We start from the raw sequence: 20,095 nt of genomic DNA, 5'->3' as shown, positions 1-20,095 counted from the left end.
CCTTGATTTACGATTTACAAAATCCTCCACAAATTTACCGAGATTAGCAGATGCTACAACAACAAACAACTGATTTTAACAAGCTAAGGCAACTTGATAATCTGCGACTTTTCAGAACTAACAAAATAGACTCACTCTTGACATCAGGTTATCTGCTGATGCAAGTGATCCGTTTTTTTTAGCTAATCCTCAGATATTAACTACTAGTTGTGTAACAAGTGAAATTCAATTGTCCTCAATGTGTCGAATAAAACGAAGATTACTCTTGAGGAAAACCACCAATAGATTGATTTTTGCAGTTGAACTACTTCTGAACTCTAGGAGGGGCCATCGGCCAAGACAAACATGAAAATTTTGAAACATGGTAATATCAGTAACTTCTCCAAAGTGGAATCAGTTCATATGTCGTAGTATAGAGAGATTTGAGTTACCGTAATATGCACAAAAAAAGCATGCCGGACACAGTAAACCTGCACTGCAGATCTTCACCTCATAATTCTGATCAATAAAGGATAGCAATGATCCATCTCATAATTAGGCCAGGAATCATCACCATCAACAAAATGTTGATGGCGTCTCCAAACTTCTGCATCTAAGATTTCATCTGCCTGGAAATGCAACCCACTATTTTTTACTTCTAGGAGAAACTTGTCCAATGAATCACCTCTATTGGGGCAGAAAAGTATGGCTTCAGATGGACCCTCCTTTTTTAACAATGATTTGATAGTTCTGACAAGTGCTGCGTGGAATTCTTTGAAGAAAGTGCTGCCAACACATAAATGACGCCAACATAAAGGAGAATATCTTTAATGTACAGAAAGGAAAAAGCTGCCCGTTGAGTTCTCTCATGTGCCCATGAAAAACTGCTTTCAATAAAGACAAGAAAGGAACTCCCATCTCATCACAGCTAGATGCCAACAAGGAGTTCTCTCTGATCAGATACCATATAACTCTATAAATCTTCAGTAAAGTTATCTAAACAAAATCGAAGTACAGAATATTGTGGAAAATGATTGGCAGCCAGCACGATCATTATACAATTTCGGTGTAAAACATAGGGCTTATTTTCTGGTTAACATTGTTTAGTCATTGTGTTAAAACAAAGAAATAATGCACTTGAGTTACAACTTTAAGCAGAATTCTCAATGAGGGACAAAAAAAATTCAGTGAGAAAAGAGATAAAACTACCAGTCACTTGCAATGATGATGTTGAATCTGTTGGAGATATCAGAGACTTTATCCTGACCCCAGTGTAGCATCAATGGCTTCACCTCTGTACCACCAAATGTTAAGTACATATGAAGTAAAGAAAAGAGATTTCTGCGAAGCAATTGAACCACTAATTAAGGTTGACATGTTAGGCAATGTTTCACAGGCACAGATTATTGTTTAAACCAATTGAGATAGCAAAGAAGATTGGACATTAACCACTGTTGTTTAATTGAAAGCAAATGAAGACTGACAATTCCTAGAAGGGTTAGTGATAAATTTGATTCACTGCATGGTCACCAATCTATATCTGAGACTAAAGAAAAGTATGCATTAGGTATCCAGGTTCATGGAGACGTGAAAAAGACAAGGCCTTAGCAAATACTACATTCTTCAACATACTCTATCACTGAATGACAAACCACCCAATTATTAGGTTACTATTGGAGTTGACAAGTAAAAATCAAGTGGCATCATCAGTAAAGTAAAAATCAACAAAACACTCACTTTTTCCACTTAGATCAAGCAGAAATTTATTGCCTGATATCCCTCAAGCACAACTATAAATTAGGTGCATATATAGAGCCACAAATAGTTAATTGCATTGTCAATACAGCAATTGGAAAACATCAGACCTGTAATGAGGGATGATGATTTGGGCAGACAAGTTTATTAGGCCAATGAAGTCTGATTACTTCGTACATAAAAGGCATGGTTCAGCAATCACCAACCTATGTACTTATTTATCCTAACTGATATAGGTTGGTTCCCAGGAAATAAAAAGCAAGGGCCCCAACATACGAGCAATGTTTTAAAAGGCGTGGGCGCAAGGCGAGGCGTTTTACATGTCATGGGACGAGGCGTAAGCCTCGAGGTGCTAGGCGTAAGCCCCATGGAACTTTTAATTTTTAATATTTTTCAAATAATATAATTCAAAAAATTATTTTTAAAAGGGTAAAACTACCTAGAAATTATAAACAAGTGGAAGATGTATGCATTAACAAGAAACAACTAATATCATGCCTACTACAAGCAACATAGAGGTTCTCATGTTGCACTCATAATACTTCAAAAAAACATGGAAATATAGCAACAAATGAGAAGAAACGCAAACGATTAGTACTCCTAGTCCTAGATCTAAACTATTTTTATTTTATCACACCATCAATCATCAAAACAGAGCACTTTCAATTTCTATGTCAAGAAAACAGACTATCCGCTCCATTTCATACACATTTAACCTCAATCATCTTGCAATTCTTTGGCTCAGTAGGAAGCAACTTCTCAACAGTAATCCAATCTTGACAAACAGCAAAAATTACATAAGTATACTTTTGTAGTTTGAAAAGAACTGTTTGTTTCACCTTGGGTAGAAGAAGACAAAGTAAAAAAATAAAATAAGTTAGGTGCTACATATAAAAGAGCTTTTGATAGTTTTACTTTTGAGTATTTAACATGCAGATAATTGAGTATTTAGGATTAAATTAAAAACTTATTAAGAAAATTTCATTTTAATTTGGATAGTCTTTTGGGCATACAACCTACGACAAAAACGTGCCTCACGCCCAAGACAGTGAGATGTGCGCTTTTCGATACTTTTCCCCCAGGGTTCCCCGGAGCATTTTTGCTATGCCCCGCCCCAGGGCTCGCCCTAGGGATCACTCCAATTTTGCCTTTAAAACTATAATAACCCGAAATATTGTTATATACATATTAATTATGAGATTGGGAGAATTAATTTTTGTTTATAGCTTTTGAGACATACTAAGATAGTGGAAGGGGATTTACTATAGTATATAAAATAGTGTACTAAATAAGTGACTAATCGGCTAATTACACATTACAAATTGAAAATTAGAAGCAATTGAATTTAGTTATCATACAAAAGGTTAATAAGTGGGCCAGAATAGAACAATGGAAAATATTGGAGCAGACTAAGACGGACGGCAAAAAAGGGGTTAGAAGCGATCAAATACCAGTGGAGGAAAAAGCCAACTATCATGTGTGCATTATTTTCCCTACAGTAGTACCTAACGTTGAATTTCCAGTTACTTATACCTTTGTAACGAGGCTAATGATTGCGGTACAAGAAACTAATTTTCAATAATGAGAGGTTAGTAGAACTAAAGACAAAATATTAAAGCTAATCTGCAACGGAAATAAAATTGTTTGTTGATGCACCTTTGATTTTGTTTTTCTAATTTAGGAGATATAATAAGTAACCAATGATTGGATTCTAATGATTAGGTAATGCTTAATATCTTGTAAGGATTAGATAGAAGAGTGAAGATTTGGAAACAAGATCTTTGTTATTTTACACTACTACGAATTTCTGTTATTAAGTACATGAATTATAGCAATCAATCATGTTGCCATGATTGAAAGCTACGATGACGGTTATAGTTAAGTGGACTAATCATATGATAATGATGAGGTTGAGTACTTTAGAGAATTTATGGTAAAATCCATTGTCATGGCCTTCTGAAGGCACTGTTTCGACAGTCTTGCACTGCTGCATTTTACCTTAATTTACACATATTTTGATAATTTGACCGAGGATTGACTTTGATTTAGATTTTTCCTAAAATTGTGGATAGAAGCCATACGAGGGTGACTTCGTGGACTTTGGCATTTCAAGAAAGGTGAAGGAAATTGTATAAGAATTGGTTAGCTCTTGATTGATATTTTAATTGGACTCAGCTGATATATTATAATACATATAATCGGTGTACATATTATTTCGTGTTTGTTGCTGTGTTTGTATTTTCTAACACTTGTATCAGGAGTATTTAAAGCAGCGGGTCAAGGATCTTACTGGATTATATTTACGTATAACATACCCCTTACCTGCATGTCCATGCAGATACCATTGTTGGGGGACGAGACTAGTCGTTGACGAGTTTGTTCAGGTTGATTCTGTTGCTGAGATGAACCATCGCATTGTTCGTGGAGACCGTCACTTCAGTTATCTAATTTTTTCTAGTTATTTTGGGGTTTGCATGCCCGTCAATTAAGCTCATATTACTCTGTTAGATGCTCCATGGTCTTAGTGCGGGATTTGGGCTATAGATTTATTGTTTGAGTAGACGTTGGGTTTTTAGTAAATCTATTATGGATTTGGTTGGATAATATTTCGTATTAATAGTTATTAATGCGTTTGGACTTGCACGTGTTATCTTTAAGTGTATGAGAAAGTGGTTCACTTGGCGGGTGGTGTTAGCTGGGTGCCAATCACGCCTGGGAGTAGTTTACGACGTAACAAAGTTGGTATCAGAATATAGGCTTTAAGTTCCGAGTCATGGAGCAGTGTTTAGTAAAGCCTTGTTTATGGGTAAATATAGGGCTCATACTTATGATCTTGAGGCTACGAAGCATTTAGATAGTTTTCCTTTCTTTCATTCCTTGATCATGCGTTGAGATGACTTGAATTTGACTTTTAAATATCTCTTTCGCAAATAGCTCGAACACACACATCCTCATTTGTTGAACGATGAACGCGGTGCTGGAGTGGTACTACCCGCGGTGGTGGTCGAGCTAGGGTTCACCAAGCTTAAGCTCAAACAAAGACACAGGGGCTTCTCAGCCTATAGTTATGAATGGGGGACAACCCCAAGTTGTGTCAGAACATATGAATGCTCCACCACCAATGTTGTACCTATTATTTCATTACCCACAAATACAATGGCAAGGTTGTTGAATGTGTTAGAGGCATTGGTGCCTACTCAAGGTAGACTTCCAGTTCCTCGACAAACACAAGTTCAGCTAAATGTTGCAGCTCCGTAGATACCTCAAATGGTCCCTCAGCAAGTTGTTCAGCCAGTTGCAACTATAGGTCAGTCTAAAGATCTAAAGAATTTTATAGATCTTAAGCCACAGGAGTTCGATGATACATCGGCTTCTATTGGGCCTCAAAAGTTTATTGAACATTGTGAAAAGATACTGACTACGTTGGGGTAGAAGGAGACTCGTGGTGTGGAGTTTGTTACTTTCCTATTTTCAGGATCTGTAGAATCATGGTGGACTTCAGTTCAGAGAGGTAGACGAGCAGGGTTGCGACCTATTGCTTGGTCAGAGTTTTCAGCCATGTTTATGGACAGGTTCATTCCACTAAGCAAACAAGACGACATGAGATGTCAGTTGAGCAAGTCCGTTAGGGCACTATGATTGTTACAAAGTATAAGGCTAAGTTCACTAAGTTAGCCAGGTATGCGCACTTTCTAGTTGTAAATGAGCATGAGAAGGTGATACGGTTTGTGGATGGACTTGAGCATCGTTATCGTGGTCCTGTGGTTAGGATATGTGATACTTTGTAACCACAGGATCACGATAACGATTCTCAAGTCTATCCACGAACCATCTCACCTTCTTATGCTCATCTACAACCAAAAAGTGTGCATACCTGGCTAACTCAATGAACTTAGCCTCATACTCTGTAACTATCATAGTGGCCTGACGCAATTGCTCAAAATGATGTCTCATGTAGTCCAACTTGCTCAGTGGAATGAACTTATCCATAAACATGTTTGAAAACTCTCACCAAGTAATAGGTGGGAACCCTACTTTTCTACCTCTCTAAATTGAAGTGCACCGTGACTCTACAGATCCTGAAAATAGGAAAGTAGCAAACTCCACGCCACAAGTCTACTTCAGCCCTAATGTAGTCAGTATCTTTTTACAATGCTCAATAAACTTTTGAGGCTCCATAGAAACCGATGTAGTATCGAACTCTAGTGGCTTAAGATCCATAAAATTCTTAAGATCTTTAGACGGACTTATAGTTGCAACTGGCTGAACAATCTGATAAGGGTCATCTGAAGTATATAAGGAGCTACAACATTCAGCTGAACTCCTGCTTGTACCTGTGAAGTAGCCTAAGGAACTGGAAGTCCACCCTGAGTAGGCACTAATACCTCTAACACATTCAACAACCTCGCCACTATTTCTACAGGTAATGAAATAGTAGGTACAACAACTGGCAATGGTAGTGGAGCATCCTGAACCACATGTTCATTCACCTGCTTTGGCACAAAAACTTAGGATGGCCCCATTTATAACTCCAGGTTGAGAAGCCTCATATGTTCTTGTTTGAGCTTAGTTTGGTGAACCCTAGCGTGACCACTACCACGGGTAGTACCACTTCCAGCACCGCGTCCAGCAGATGCATTTCATCGTCCAGCAGATGAGGATGTGTGTCCTAGCCATCTACGAAAGAAATATTTAAAAGTCAAACTCAAGTTATCTCAACGCACAATCAAGGAATGAAAGAAATATTTAAAAGTCAAACTCAAGTTATCTCAATGCACAATCAAGGAATGGAAGAAGGGAAAACATCATAAATGCTTAGTAGCCTCAAGATCATAAATATGGCCTTTATATACCCATGAACAAGATTACTAAACACTGGTCCATGACCCGAAACGTAAAGCCTACGCTATTATACCAACTTTGTCACATCCCAAACTACTCCCAGACGTGCACTCAGCTAACACCACCCACCAAGCGAACTAGTTTATCGTACACTTAACCATTTAAACACGCATTGAAAGATAACATGTGCAATTCCAAACACATTAATAATTATTAAATGCGAAATATTATCCAACCAAATATATGATCGAGTTATAGAAAATGCTACGACTACTCAAACAATAAATCTCTAACCCAAATCCACACTAAGATCATGGAGCATCTAATAGAGCAACATGAGTTTAACTGACGGGCATGCAAACCTCAAAATAAAGAACATAACTAGCAAAAATTAGATAAAGCTAAAGTGACAGCCTCCACGACCAATGTGGTGGCTCACCTCAGCAACAGAATCAGCTCGAATAAACTCGTCAGCCACTAGTCTCGTCCCCCAACAACGGTATCTGCATGGACATGCAGGTACGAAGTGAGTTATATGTAAATATAATCCAGTAAAATCCTTGACCCACCTCTTTGAATATTCCTGAAATAAGTGTTAGAAAGTACAAACACAACAACAAGCACAAAATAATGTGTACGATGATTATATGTATTATAATATATCGGACGAGTCCAATTTAAATATACATCAAGAGCTAACCCCTTCTCATATAATTTTCACTAAAGACTTGTCATATTCAGCGATGGAGGAAATTAGCCAAACACCCCAACGAGTCTACGGCAGCATACATATGCTCCAAATCTATCACAATGGCATACAAAATGCCCAAAGTATATTACGGCAGCGAAGAAATAATACTGAACACTCCAACGCCATGGCATAAAGCCACGCCACACAACCAATCAATCATTAAATGATTTCAATATTTTAAATAAAATAGTATATTCGCAGCTGGTCAAGACCACCGAATCTATCAAGCACACACTCGTCCCAACACATAGACCGTGCAAATAACATAATTTAAAAGCAATTTTTGAAAAAGCAAGCACCAAAGCTTAAAGTTTTGCTTACGTTAAAAAGGTCAACCTTCGCCTCTCTTGAAATGCCAAAGTCCATCAAGACAGCCCTTTATGGTCTCAATCTATCCCAAATATTGAATAACATGCCTTAATTAGTCTAGGTGTATAATTTCCATAATTTTTGGACAAGTCTAAATTAAAGTCAACCTCGGTCAAATTAATCAAAATATGTGCAGATTAAGGTAAAATGCAGCAGGCAAGACTGCCGAAACAGTGCCTTCATAAGGCTATCATTAGTCATTACCATATAATTATTCCACCTAACTATAACCATCATCTTTGTTTTCAATCATGGCATCATGATTGATTGTTGTGTTCCAAGTACTTAATAACAGAAATTCGTAGCAGTATAAAATAACAGAGATCTCGTTTTCAAATCTCCAATCTTCTATCTGATCTTTACAAGATATTAATCATTACCACATTAGAATCCCATCATTGGTTATTCATTATATCTCCTAAATTAAATAAACAAAATCAAAGCTGCATCAACAAACGATTTTATTTCAATAGCTTATTAACTTTAATATTTGTCTTTAATTCCACTAACCCCTTAGCATTGCAAAATTATTTTCTCATCCCCCAATCATTAGCCTATATTACAAAGGTATAATAATACTTATCTGCAAATTTAAAGTTAGGTATTACCGTAGGGAAAATAATGCACACCTGGTAATTAACTTTTTCCTCCATTAGTAGTTGATCGCTTCTAACCCCTTTTTTGCCGTCTATCTTAGTCCTCTCCAATATTTTCCACTATTATATGATATCTCCTAATGAGAAATTCCCTCTTCTCAATCCCTAGTCCTAAACGTGTAACAACATAAGGTGTGGGCTTGTGGCCCACTTATTAACCTTTTAAATAATAACTAAATTCTCTTGCTTCTAATTCTCAATTTGTAATGTGTAATTAGCCCACTAGCCGCTTATTTAATATATTATCTTATACATTATCATAAATCTCCTTCCACTAGCTTAGTGTTTGTCCCAATAGCCATAAATAAAAATTAATTCTCCTATCTCACAATTAACACATATATATAATATTTCGGGTTATTACAAAAACACTTCACAAAAGCATAATATTGAATCCATAGAGTTTAAAAAAAAGGAAGCTTAGAAGCAGAGTTGCATGTCATTTTACCTATTGTACCAGTAATTGGCCGAAAGTCTGTTTAATTAATAGTAGTGCTTATCTACCGTCTAAAGCAAAAGGATACAATCAACGACTTGGGGATTTCCATCAGATATAAAAACTTCCAGCGCTTCCATGGTCATTGCAACAACTAATCCAGCTAGGCCATAGCCAGATCCAAGTTCAATGACTCTTTTTTGCCTGGAAGAGCAGAAGAGATACACAACTGAAATCAGTTCAAGTACAACCATAACGTTTGTGTTAAAACCTGAAAATGCTCTCATGTGACAAGCAGTAGTGAGCAAGGACATCCTCTGACGGCCATTGACCTGCTCAATGAAAGAGTCCAAAAGTTAGAAGGGGCACTAGTAGCAAGGACAGCAAACATGAGATGAACCAATAAGGCTATCTAAACAAATATATGCACATTTTAGTATATATAAATATTCCATGATGAAACAATTGTTTACAAGCAACTTCATTCCAGAAGATAGAAGAAATTAGTCGTAAAGGTTTGGAGTTAAAGAATCTTAATCTGTATATGCTAATAACTAGAGGATAAGTCCTATTGTCAAAACGAACAACTAATAGCCAATGTTAAAGTATCTCACAGCATCGAATTCCAGTTAAGGAAATACTTCATCACTATGTACAAGTATGTAAAGTCATGATCTTAGCTTTCAGAAATTCCATTAATGCAGTATGTCGTGAAGATTTTCTTATTTTTCACAATGTTTGCCTTTTGTTTTTTATCTTTTATCGTGGCACGCAACATCTATTGATTGAGAAAAAATATATATTCCAGTCTCATCACATTTCAGATAACGCATTTTGAGAAAAGCATCTATTTGAAAAGGAGAATGAAGTTTTTGCAGAATATATGCTTTATGCTCCAAAGAACACACCTGCATAGCATATTAGCATTTGTCAGACCCTTGCTAAAAAGTTCTGTTAATCACTTTCACATGGGAACAAGTTAGTGGTTTATGTTCCATATATACAAACTAACATAGTAAGAATCAATTTGCATGTTGTAGCTTTAGTAAAGTACTCTTTTCAAACAGTACTAGCAAAAACATCTTGTATTTGGTACTACTATGTTTGTCCTAAATTTTAGTCCCAAAAAGTAGTTTCATAAGCACCAGAGCCAAAAGTATTTTATGCCGAAATATTTTCTATTCTCGAGGCACTTTTATCTTTCCTTCAAACTTGCTGCATTCCAGACGGGGCTTACAATTGCAGCAATATCTCCTCTTTTCTAATTCTCTTCTTCAGTACACTTGATTTGTCTTTCATCGTTCATTGAGCTGAGGGTCTACCGGAAACAGCCTCTCTACCTTCCCAGGTAGGGGTAAGGTCTGCGTAGACACTACCCTCCCCAAACTCTACTTGTGGGATTTCACTGGGTTTGTTGTTGTTGTTGTAGTACTCTCTATTTGTCTCTGTTTTCAAATATATTGAGCTATTTTCGAGAAGATGACAAGAAAAGATTTTGAAATTGCTTATGTCTGCTTAAACTTACACCTTTCGAGATTCGCCTTTTATAATGGTAAATAGTAAGATTTAAATTATTTCGCATACATTATCCATTTGTATGGATGATGAAACGGCATCTAACAACTTCAGAACCAAAGAACACTATCTGAAATGCACAGAGAAAAAACAACACAGAGATAAGCAGAAGATATTTCACTCAAGTGTTGGGAGCTATTATTTTATTCATTCATCCTCTACAAACTAATATATAATGTAATGTACCAACTAACTAGAAAATCACAATGTTTTCCCTATAAATTGGATTCTTAATAAATGAAAACAACTTAGCTACTAAACTTACAACAACCTAGGGAGTAACTGCAAGCCCAACCTAAGAATCACAAAATTGCTTATCAGCACTATCAGTTTGTATAGGGGTTGAATAGGTTGTGTTCATTCAAAACAGCATATTGAAAAGCAATTCTGCTGAAGCTATTGCTCAGTCCCTCGCATCATTCGGTAGTAGGGAAGAGATTAGTCTTTGAAGTAAGATACCGGTCAAGAGTAAATGCCAATGCATTTGGACCGTGGTTTATTCACCTAAGCTGTGAGATATATTTTTTTAATCAGTAAACCAACTGGCGAGATTGAAAATGATATGATGCACACAGGTGATAACTGATAAAATACACATCTAACACTGACTACGTGGAAATTCATGCAACTACTTTTAGAGAATATGATGCAGCAATTCCCACGTTTAACTAAGAATTCACAATATTGAACACAACCAGTCCGTGATTGAAAGACATCAACTTTTATTTCTTTGGTGCTTAATGGAGAGAAATCAAAAAACAACAAGGTGGAGGAGGATGAGGATAAAGCAGCTTCTTTTACAGTAGAACCAGGGAAATTTACATACTTTTCCACGAAAGAAGAAAAAACGGAACAATGCAGAAAATACTCACAAACAAGTCCAGTGTTGTCAATATCATATCTGTTGCAGACCTCAAAATCATTAAGATGCGCCATACTGTCCACTCTCTGACTGCATCAGATTCTAAGCATTAGAAACCATTCGCGAACACTATCAACCAGTTTTCAAATGAAACAAATATTCACGTACTTTCCGCTATTTTCTTCTTTACAGGAGTGAAAGAATGAAAAGAGCAAAGCAATACATGGCAAAAATATAAAGCCATAAGATATCCCCCATGAAACGAAAAAAGGAAAAAAAATGACTATGTAAATTCATCAATCAAAATAGAGATGCTAATTTCAAGGTAACTGAAGTGGAACACCACTGCACAGCTACTATTTTTTGGCAGTAAGTATGAATTTGACATGAAATTAATATTTTAAGAACTATTCAACTATGTGTGTGTTTTTTAATAAAGTTATTTTTTTTCTTTTTGTGTGTGTAATTCAATTTAAGGTGATGAATGGCACCAGGGGCTGATCTACATTGTCTATTATGTGTGCACGTAAAACAAGTAGCCCTGTGTATGTATTAAGAAATTCACTAAATATCTACAAATATTTGACTGTGAGACCAATTATTATTATATATTAACTTGAAATATAAACTTCAAACTTTGAATCCGACTTTACGCATAAGTGAAGCGAAGAAGAGGAAAATGAACTTAAAAGTGGAAACTCACTGTAGAATAAGTGTAGGGGCATTAGGAACAGGCAATGTATAGCATAAAGTAGCATCACGTGATCCGTCCAGCTGATTTTCCTTTGATTAAAAAAATCACATTTTCTTCAAAACGGTCTTTCATCAAATGACATGGTACCAAATAAAACCCGTGGGTTACCTTTCTAGATATTCGTTTAATTCCCAATTCAGATTCATTATCTGGAAAAAAAAAACAGAATAAAAATCAAAACTTTGATTATGTGGGAATGCAAGTGAAAGCGCTATAATAAACCTGAATGAAGAGAACGACTAAGGATTTTCCATCGAAGAGACGATGCACTTGTGGTTGAATTCGCGCTATTCGCCTCAATTTCTTTGCACATTCTAGGCTGCCTTATTTTGCTCCTCGTTTTCACTTCTGCGTTGGTGTTTAACAGGGAGAGGACTAATTCCTGTATTTGTCTTTGAAAATTCCAATACTAGGTATTTTAAGTTTTACCTGATTCTAAATGATCAGAGAAAAAAATCACATTATCACCTCACTTAAAATATAATTGAATTTTGGTCAAATACCTAGATAGTCCCTTGAAGTTTGCACAATTTTGTAAGTTACATTTCAACTTAGCTAGTGATCAAATAGACATTTATTCTTGGTAGAAGTGTGTCGCATAAATACTTCCATCAAGTAGACCCAACGACTGAGATACACTTGATTGAGGTGTCAAATTAACCAATCGAAGCATGACAAGTGCAAAAAAAGGTAAAGCTTAAATTTAAAAAATATTAAGAATAAAACGCCTCAGTCCCCATCCCCATTGTCACATGGGTGATTTATTTCAAGCCGAAATCTGTCCGAAGTTCACCACTTTGCCGCAGTCAGGCCCAATCTTGACTTCAGCCTTCCAACGCTTAGAATATTTTTAGGGACATTTAGGACTTAGAATAATTTAGGCAGCAACGTAAAGGCACACATAAAATTTATAGGAATTTCTTCCCAACTCGTATTAATATGCGAATACAAGAACACAATCAAGCCAACCTTATGGCCAAGAACAAAGAACACCTTAGTTCCCCACCCCAAAATGATATCGTACCCTTAGGAATTACACTTACACGTTTTTGGCTAATACTTTTGCCACAAGACTAAGTTCTGCCCTTTCGAACAGCCCTATGCACGTTTTTATAGTGCAGGCTACCCAATTACACTTGGCAGCATCTAAAACAATCAGTTGACAAGCCCCAACTGATGGGCAAATATGAGAGACATGCATAAAAACGTGCATCCACTTAGTCCCATTAATGCAAACAAGAAAAATCCAACAATTCTAACAGTACAAACATACATGGCATTTATTTGAGTTAGGACTTCCTTACAACCTAATGCAACCTGTGTAATGGAAACCAGGAAATGTTATGACCATTACAACATACACTACACTACAATTTGAGACACAGCACTGCAACTTTGTAATGAAGCTGAATTCCTGTAGTAAAAGTGTGAAGAGTTGCACAAATCCTCACAATAATGTATTTAAAAGAATGCAAAAATTACGCATATACATCTATTTACAAACATATACACCAAAAGAATAATCAAACACATGGTAATAATCTTTTCACTGATCACCTAAAAGACTGGGCATCCTTTAACCACAACCCCTTCAGCTGTCGGACAAGAAGCCAAGGGACATCGATCAGCATCACTTCCCCACCAGTCAAGGCGAACGTGCTGCATTCCCAAGCATAAATACAACAATACCCCCATGAATGCTAATCCAGCGTCTAATGCCCCAGATAAAACATAATTGTGACGACTCCACAATTTCTGATAGTATCTATAAACAACAAATCCAGAAATAAAAGCTATGATGATCCAACTGTTGTAGTTAACAGAAGTAGCTGGTGGCATGTTGATTATCCCGGCTAATAATACAGGCACTGTAATTAACCTGATCCAATGCTGGTTAGGGAAACTCTTGTGTGCAATCCAAACAATGACTGGAGCTATAGCTCCAAATAAGAAAGCCCAATTCAGGGCAGAGTAGTGACCAAGATTTCCAAAAATTCTTTGCGGCCCAATCAAACCCCAGATGACTGAGGCATCATAAAACACATGATCGCCGGGGCAAGTCCACGGGCTTCCAGGAGGAAGCAAAGCCCGGTCACAAATATCTGGGACGGTTTCCATAAGCCACCATGCTGTTCCAAGATGCACCAAAGCTGATATCAAGGTTCCAACAACCTGATTAAACAGTGCACAGATGTTATGGTTTGAAGGGCACTCAAGGGTATAGCGTAGTGGTCAATGAAGTGGATTGAGAATCACGATATCTCAAGTTCAAATCCCAATAGAGGCAAAAACCCTAGGTGATTTCCCCGTATGTCCAAGCTTTGGTAGACAGAGTTACTGATACCTGCTGCTGGTGGGAGACAGCAGGTATCCCGTGGAATTAGTCAAGGTGAGCGCAAGCTGGTCCGGACACCACAGTTATAAAAAAATTTATGGTTTGTAGGACTACTCGCTAAACGAGGTACCTAAGTTGTTTCATATGCCAACACATATGAGTTGACAGATGCAGAAAGAAAGAAAAGCCAACCTGAGCCATAAACATTGCCCTAGGAGGAATCTTCATATAATGTCCAAGCTTTAAGTCTTGTAAAAAGGTTAGTCCTTGTTTCATGCTGATATATCCGTACACCTTAAAGCACATGTTAGCTACTGGATACCCCGGGTACAAGTACCCAATTATGTACTCTGTGATCACATTCAAACCAGGAGTCTGTGCAAAAAGATATTGAAAGTTTAGAATGACCAAGAATAGAAGATAGCTTGTATGATTACAAACAGCTATAAAATATAGCACATTACTTGGTTTGTGGTGGCAGTGATGACTCCAACCGGAAGGGTGAAAAAGAAAGCAAGACCACATGCCAGCAAGACACCCCACCATGGTAATTGGAGCTGCGTTTTGTAATATTCACAAATAAACACAGTTGCAGCGATATTTACAAGAAGAATGCTTAAAAACCACCATTCAGGAACTTGCTTGTATTTTCTCATGAGTTTTGTGTGAATATCCATTTTCTTCTCTTGGAAAGCTGACTTGCTCAGCTGCCATAGATCTCTACATTTCAAAATTGATTGAGTTGATATTTGCTGTCATGTGCACTAAATCTAAGCTTTACATGGAGTATCAGATCTAGGTGGAAAAGAAAAGGTGAAACTTCTCATAGACAATTCAGTTCATCAGCCAGCAGCCTTTGAAATCACATATAGTATCACGTGTTCTAGCATCTCAATCTGTCAATTCAACTTTTGCCTTGGACAAGATATTTTGCCAATAGAATGCGCACGTGTTGTTTGCAAATTAATGTTAATCACAACTTGCAAATAGTGACTTATCTGATTCTTTCTGATTTAAATGTTTTAGTACATAGATTACTATATCGACAAGTGTTATCTTCGTGATATCTGTGATTATATTAGTTGTGAAGTGTATAACACCCTATATGCTAAGCACTTTTGAAACATCAAAAAATTTGTCTTTTCCTTTTTTACTCTTTAGAGTCAATTTAGATGTGAATCGAGTTGCAACAGAAGTACATTGCATAAAGACTCAGCTACACAGAATAGGACAAAGACAAAGATATACAATACACAAAAATAGGCATCCAACCAGCAAAAATAATCATTTGTCCAAAATTGCAAACTTACCGTCCATGGAAGAGGAAGACATGAACAACTGTGGCACTGAGGCAGGCAAAGCTGAATGCATAAGTCATCGAAAAGAAAGTGCTGAGATAGAGGCGGCCCTCACGGTCATACGCATTGAAATCAATATGGAAGTTCGGATCTATAATGGCTGAAATGTTGTATTTTTGACCATCTGATGTGAAGAGGCCATCTGAGAATATTGGAAAGGTTTTGGCTTTGTAGACATTAAACCAGTACATAAAAGGTGTAACAACATACATTATGAGAAAATATCCAACAGCAATGTTTGCAGTAGCGAACCATGGGCTAGCTAATGGACTTCCAAGATAAGAGGATATGCTTGACCAGTCGAGTCCAATGGCCCCGATTCCAAGACCATGAAGTCCAGAACCCAACTGTTGGGCAAGGACAGAAGCTGGGAATAACCAACATAGCCAGGAAAGTGAACTTAGCATTGGGAAAAGGTAACCAGGAAATACATAGTAAGCAAAGCTACATAAAAAGGCAATGAGGAAGAACTGGTTTCGTGTCATTTCATTCTTGGCTCTCTCTTCTTTTTCATGAAGTGCCCTGCAATTCAGAAGTGAACACCTCTTTAAGATTATTCATCCATTACATCCTGTAATTATGGCCAATATTTTGGCTAATGGATTCCATCATACATAAGCATGCTTGCAAAGTAGACCTTCTTGGCAATATTCTTTGGGACCCAAAAATATTGCATTTTGTGGCTGACATCATTTGCACAAGTTGTATCTCTTCTTTTACACCTAAGAGGCCAAGACTTTTTTGCCTATAAAAGGGAAGGTTATTAGTTCATTTTAGACACACCAAATACACACCAACAAGACTTGAGTCTTCATTTCTTGTTTCTTCCTTTCTTCCTTTTATTAAGAGTGTTTTGTATGAGAGTTAAGTGTTGGGAAGCACTTGTGTGAACCCTTTCTTTGGAGTGATCTTGTGAGGTTATTCTCTTGGGGTATTTGGAATTAATTAGAGTGTTTACTCTAATTTTGTACTCTTGTTGGTATAGTGAAATTACTCCTCTCCGCTTGTGGACGTAGGTCACTTTGACCGAACCACGTTAAATTTGTGTCTTCTTTATATGCTTTAATTGCCGTTGTTATCAATTTCCATTGTCTTTGTTATTGTCATTATACCGTTGTTTGGCTAAATTCCGCACTACCCGGGTTCCCGATCCTAACACATCTGCTGTAACAGTATAATTTGTGTTTAAAGTCCACATATTTTAATGCATGAAGGAGGTCAAGAACATCAATAAAAGCCATTAAAGGAGGAATAGATCAGTGCTTCTTTGGAAGGAAAAAAAATGAAAAACTTTTTGGCTTCAGTAATACATGTTTAACTTAAATTGCTGTCCCGAACTACTGGAAAGTATGTAAATGCCAGCAAAAACCTCCTGCTTTTCTTCTTTTTTAATTTGAACACCTTTCTATAGAAACAATTAACTTTAAGATTCTCATTTTACTTTTAATGAGATATTTGTGGTCGGATATTGTAATAATTGTTTTTCTTACTTTCTTTAATCCCACATATGATTACACAAGCAATAGCAGGGCCACCTTACACTATGCCGGAAAATTATACTATTTAGTTAGGTTAATATTTTAAGGTATATATATACTATATGTTCACTATCCTCATTTTTTTCGTGTGTTACCTTCTTATATTTAGACACCCCTTTCTAGTTATGTTCTGTATACAAGGCCACATAAATGGAACCGAGGGAGTAATAGTTTTCTACAAAGGCAAAAACAAATACTGTTAGAGAATCTCTTCCCACAAAAGATGTACCGTCAAAGATTCACTACTTAGTGATTACTGCCACGTGGCAAAATTCCAGTTGTGTCCCAAAATATTGGAAAGTTCAACACGATACGTTGAGTGGATTAGCAGTTTAGCACGTACCTGAAAAGAGAAACCTGAACGAGATTGTGGGGCCACCACATAGCAGCGGGCTCCACCAAATACCTCCGAAAAATCCCGGCCCATCCAAAGCCCAAAACCTGTGTCGTTAGAACAACAATCAACGATACCCAAAAAGTCAACGTCCTCTTGTAAAAAACCTTGACCGCACTAACAATGTGAATCGCATACGGATTTCCAGCACCAGAATTTGCAAAAATCGTAATTAAAACATGCTCTTTCACATTAAACGGTCCTGGATTTAGCGTAAATTCGAATTTTCTTCCCTTGAAGAAAATTCGATTCGGGATTAAAAAAGCCATGAGGTGACCCAGAGGTACGACGGCAATTTGGGCGGAGATTGAGCTGATTGAGAGCGGCTCACGGCGGAACCAGAAGAATTGGTTGAGAAATGAGAGGAGAATACAAGCTAGGGTTCCGAGAATCCACATTCGGAAAGTGACGACCGGAAGTGAAGATTCGTCTGTGATTGGGACCGTGAGCGCCACTTGCTCGATTGGCGAGTTTCCTTCGTCGAATGGTGAGGATTGAGTACTGCTCGAAACACCATCCCTATTGTGTATAGATATCTCCTTCTGCTTTTGCTTCTCAACTGCAAAAGATTTGGATGAGTAGATTCAAAATTGTAAGTCAACTATGCTTATGTTCGGAAAATACTAGTTTAACTAAATTAGTATCTTTCTCTCTAAAAATACTGCCGCACTCATGTCGGATCCTCCAAAAATGCACTAATTTTGAAAGATCTCAACACGCTCCTAGAGATATTTTGAGGAGCTAGCAACATAGATTTCTATACGAAATAGAGATAAACAACAACTATGCCCCAGTCCCAAACAAGTTGAGGTCCACTTTATAAATCTTCACTTCATTCTTTAAGCTCGGAATTTAAATTTGATGGTTCTGAATCTATAAAACATAGATATAGATATTAAAAATTACTAAGATTTTAAAAAATATGAAATATAGATTCAGAACCATCAAATTTAAATCCGGAATCGACTCAGCCTATAAGAAGACTGTTAGTGAAGATGTAAGAACGGGAGAAGTGAAAGAGCAATTATAAGGAAAAGGAGGAATTTGTGAATGCTTACTAAGTGGAGCTGAGATTTCTTGATAGTCAACCATGTTTCTTCTCGTTTGTAAACTGTTTAAGGACAGCTATAACTTAGGATTTTGTTATAAGATTCTGAATCCTAAGTGGACAAAGAGAAAAAGACATGAAACTGTGCAAAGAATATCTATTGCCTGAGATGCGATTAAGTGGGTGGCATGTAAAATGCAGAGGTATTGAGGTCAGCGATGACGATGGAGATTCATTGGTGTACGGATAATGTTTTTTTTATTTGTTAATTTGGTAAATAAATGTACAATAAAGAAATATAATGAACCTGGGCTACCTATAGGTGAATATACATTTTGGTGCTAATTAACATATGTTTGACAATTTTTAACCCCACTCACGCCCTTCCTCCTCTCACCCCGAAACAATAGGAAGAAGAAGAAAAAGAAAATTAAATGGAAAAAGGTTCAATTCGTTCATGTACTATTCGAAATTAAGTAACTTTACTCTTACGGTGTAAAAAGATACTAGTATTTTTTATTGACTCCAATATGAAGGGAAAGTTAAACCACGACCAAAAAGTAAAGAGTAAATTTGAGTATTTTTTCTCAAAGAACCCAGTAATTTCGGGCTAGAACAATAATGATTTTTTTATTTTTTATTTTGGTCAACTTAGGAGGAGGGGGTTGAGTGTTCATTTCTTATTACAATCAGACTTCTTTATAACAGATCCCTCTATAACAACACTGTTAAATAAAGTGTGGGCAGAATAGTCTTTGTATGGAAAGGCTGTTATAAGTTAGTTAAAGTTGTTAATAGTTGTTAGAAGAATTAGTTAAGTTAGGATTAAGAGTTAGTTAGATGAGGCTTAAAGAATTGTTATATATATTATATACATAACATCACATTGTAAAGAAGACTCTTTGAAAAGAAATAATAATACTCTCCACTATTTCTCTCTCTATCGTCTGACTCCGTTCTTCTTCTTCTTCTTCTTCTTCTTCATATCTGTTCCTCTACTTCTTCTAACTGTTCTTCCGCTTCTTTTACTACATTGATTGATAATTCAATCAAGTGTTTCACCTCTATTTAGCTAACAATTACATAGTATCAGAGCTATACGATACATAATCGTAGCTCCATCACAATCCAAAATTCAAGTCAGAAATATTTCTTGTTGTTTCCAAAAAATTTGCGTTTGATCTGTCTAAATCTTGAGCAAGATAAAGAAAAATGGTAGTAAATGACGAAACTGTAGTTCAAACACCAGGAAATCATCTTCAAAATGAACATGCAACACAATCTGGGTTGAATCAAGGGTATCAAGTCAATGGAATTGACTACAATCATCCCTTATTCTTGTCTCCTGCAGATGTGAGTGGGATTCAGATCATTTCGTTCCAATTAACTGGAATAGAGAACTATTCTATTTGGTTCAGATCAATGAGAGTTGCATTGCTAGGC

The 20,095-nt window shown here is 36.7% G+C and overlaps 2 protein-coding genes across 3 annotated transcripts; both read right to left on the bottom strand.

Annotated features, from left to right (window-relative positions):
• Positions 1-73: 73 nt before the first annotated feature.
• LOC107773212 (calmodulin-lysine N-methyltransferase-like) lies at positions 74-12,559 on the bottom strand. Its single transcript, XM_075242459.1, is given in 8 exon segments — positions 74-765; positions 1,189-1,339; positions 8,877-8,992; positions 9,060-9,120; positions 11,236-11,315; positions 11,929-12,023; positions 12,025-12,128; positions 12,202-12,559. Coding segments are annotated over 8 exon segments (978 nt in total). The 5' UTR covers positions 12,293-12,559; the 3' UTR covers positions 74-485.
• An 814-nt stretch (positions 12,560-13,373) lies between these two features.
• LOC107773211 (oligopeptide transporter 7) lies at positions 13,374-18,933 on the bottom strand. Of its 2 annotated transcripts, XM_075242458.1 has the most exons (7): positions 18,663-18,834; positions 17,554-18,163; positions 16,287-16,417; positions 15,625-16,194; positions 14,779-15,034; positions 14,507-14,689; positions 13,374-14,151 (listed from the first exon to the last, which is right to left on the bottom strand). In XM_075242458.1, exons 2-7 carry the CDS (start codon positions 17,635-17,637, stop codon positions 13,537-13,539), a joined length of 1,839 nt encoding a protein of 612 aa, XP_075098559.1. In that variant the 5' UTR covers positions 17,638-18,163; positions 18,663-18,834; the 3' UTR covers positions 13,374-13,536. The 2 variants fall into 2 exon arrangements, with proteins under 2 accessions (XP_075098559.1, XP_016448141.1); XM_016592655.2 differs by lacking the exon at positions 16,287-16,417 and having other exon boundaries at positions 18,663-18,933.
• Between the last annotated feature and the right edge of the window lie 1,162 nt (positions 18,934-20,095).

Source organism: Nicotiana tabacum, chromosome 21, assembly GCF_000715075.1.
Source record: "Nicotiana tabacum cultivar K326 chromosome 21, ASM71507v2, whole genome shotgun sequence".
Classification (NCBI taxonomy): domain Eukaryota; kingdom Viridiplantae; phylum Streptophyta; class Magnoliopsida; order Solanales; family Solanaceae; genus Nicotiana; species Nicotiana tabacum.
Note: the sequence above shows the minus strand (reverse complement) of the source record. Positions and strands in the feature narration are given on the sequence as shown.

What these genes read in the sequence shown, in the direction of transcription:
- LOC107773211 (XM_016592655.2), bottom strand. Translation starts at nt 18,696, where the DNA reads ATGGTTGACTATCAAGAAATCTCAGCTCCACTTA. An exon ending in GTCTTCCTCTTCCATGGACG is followed by an intron (nt 15,035 to 15,624) that starts GTAAGTTTGCAA and finishes TTTGAAATGTAG; the next exon opens with AGATCTATGGCAGCTGAGCA. An exon ending in TCACTGCCACCACAAACCAA is followed by an intron (nt 14,690 to 14,778) that starts GTAATGTGCTAT and finishes CTTTTTGCACAG; the next exon opens with ACTCCTGGTTTGAATGTGAT.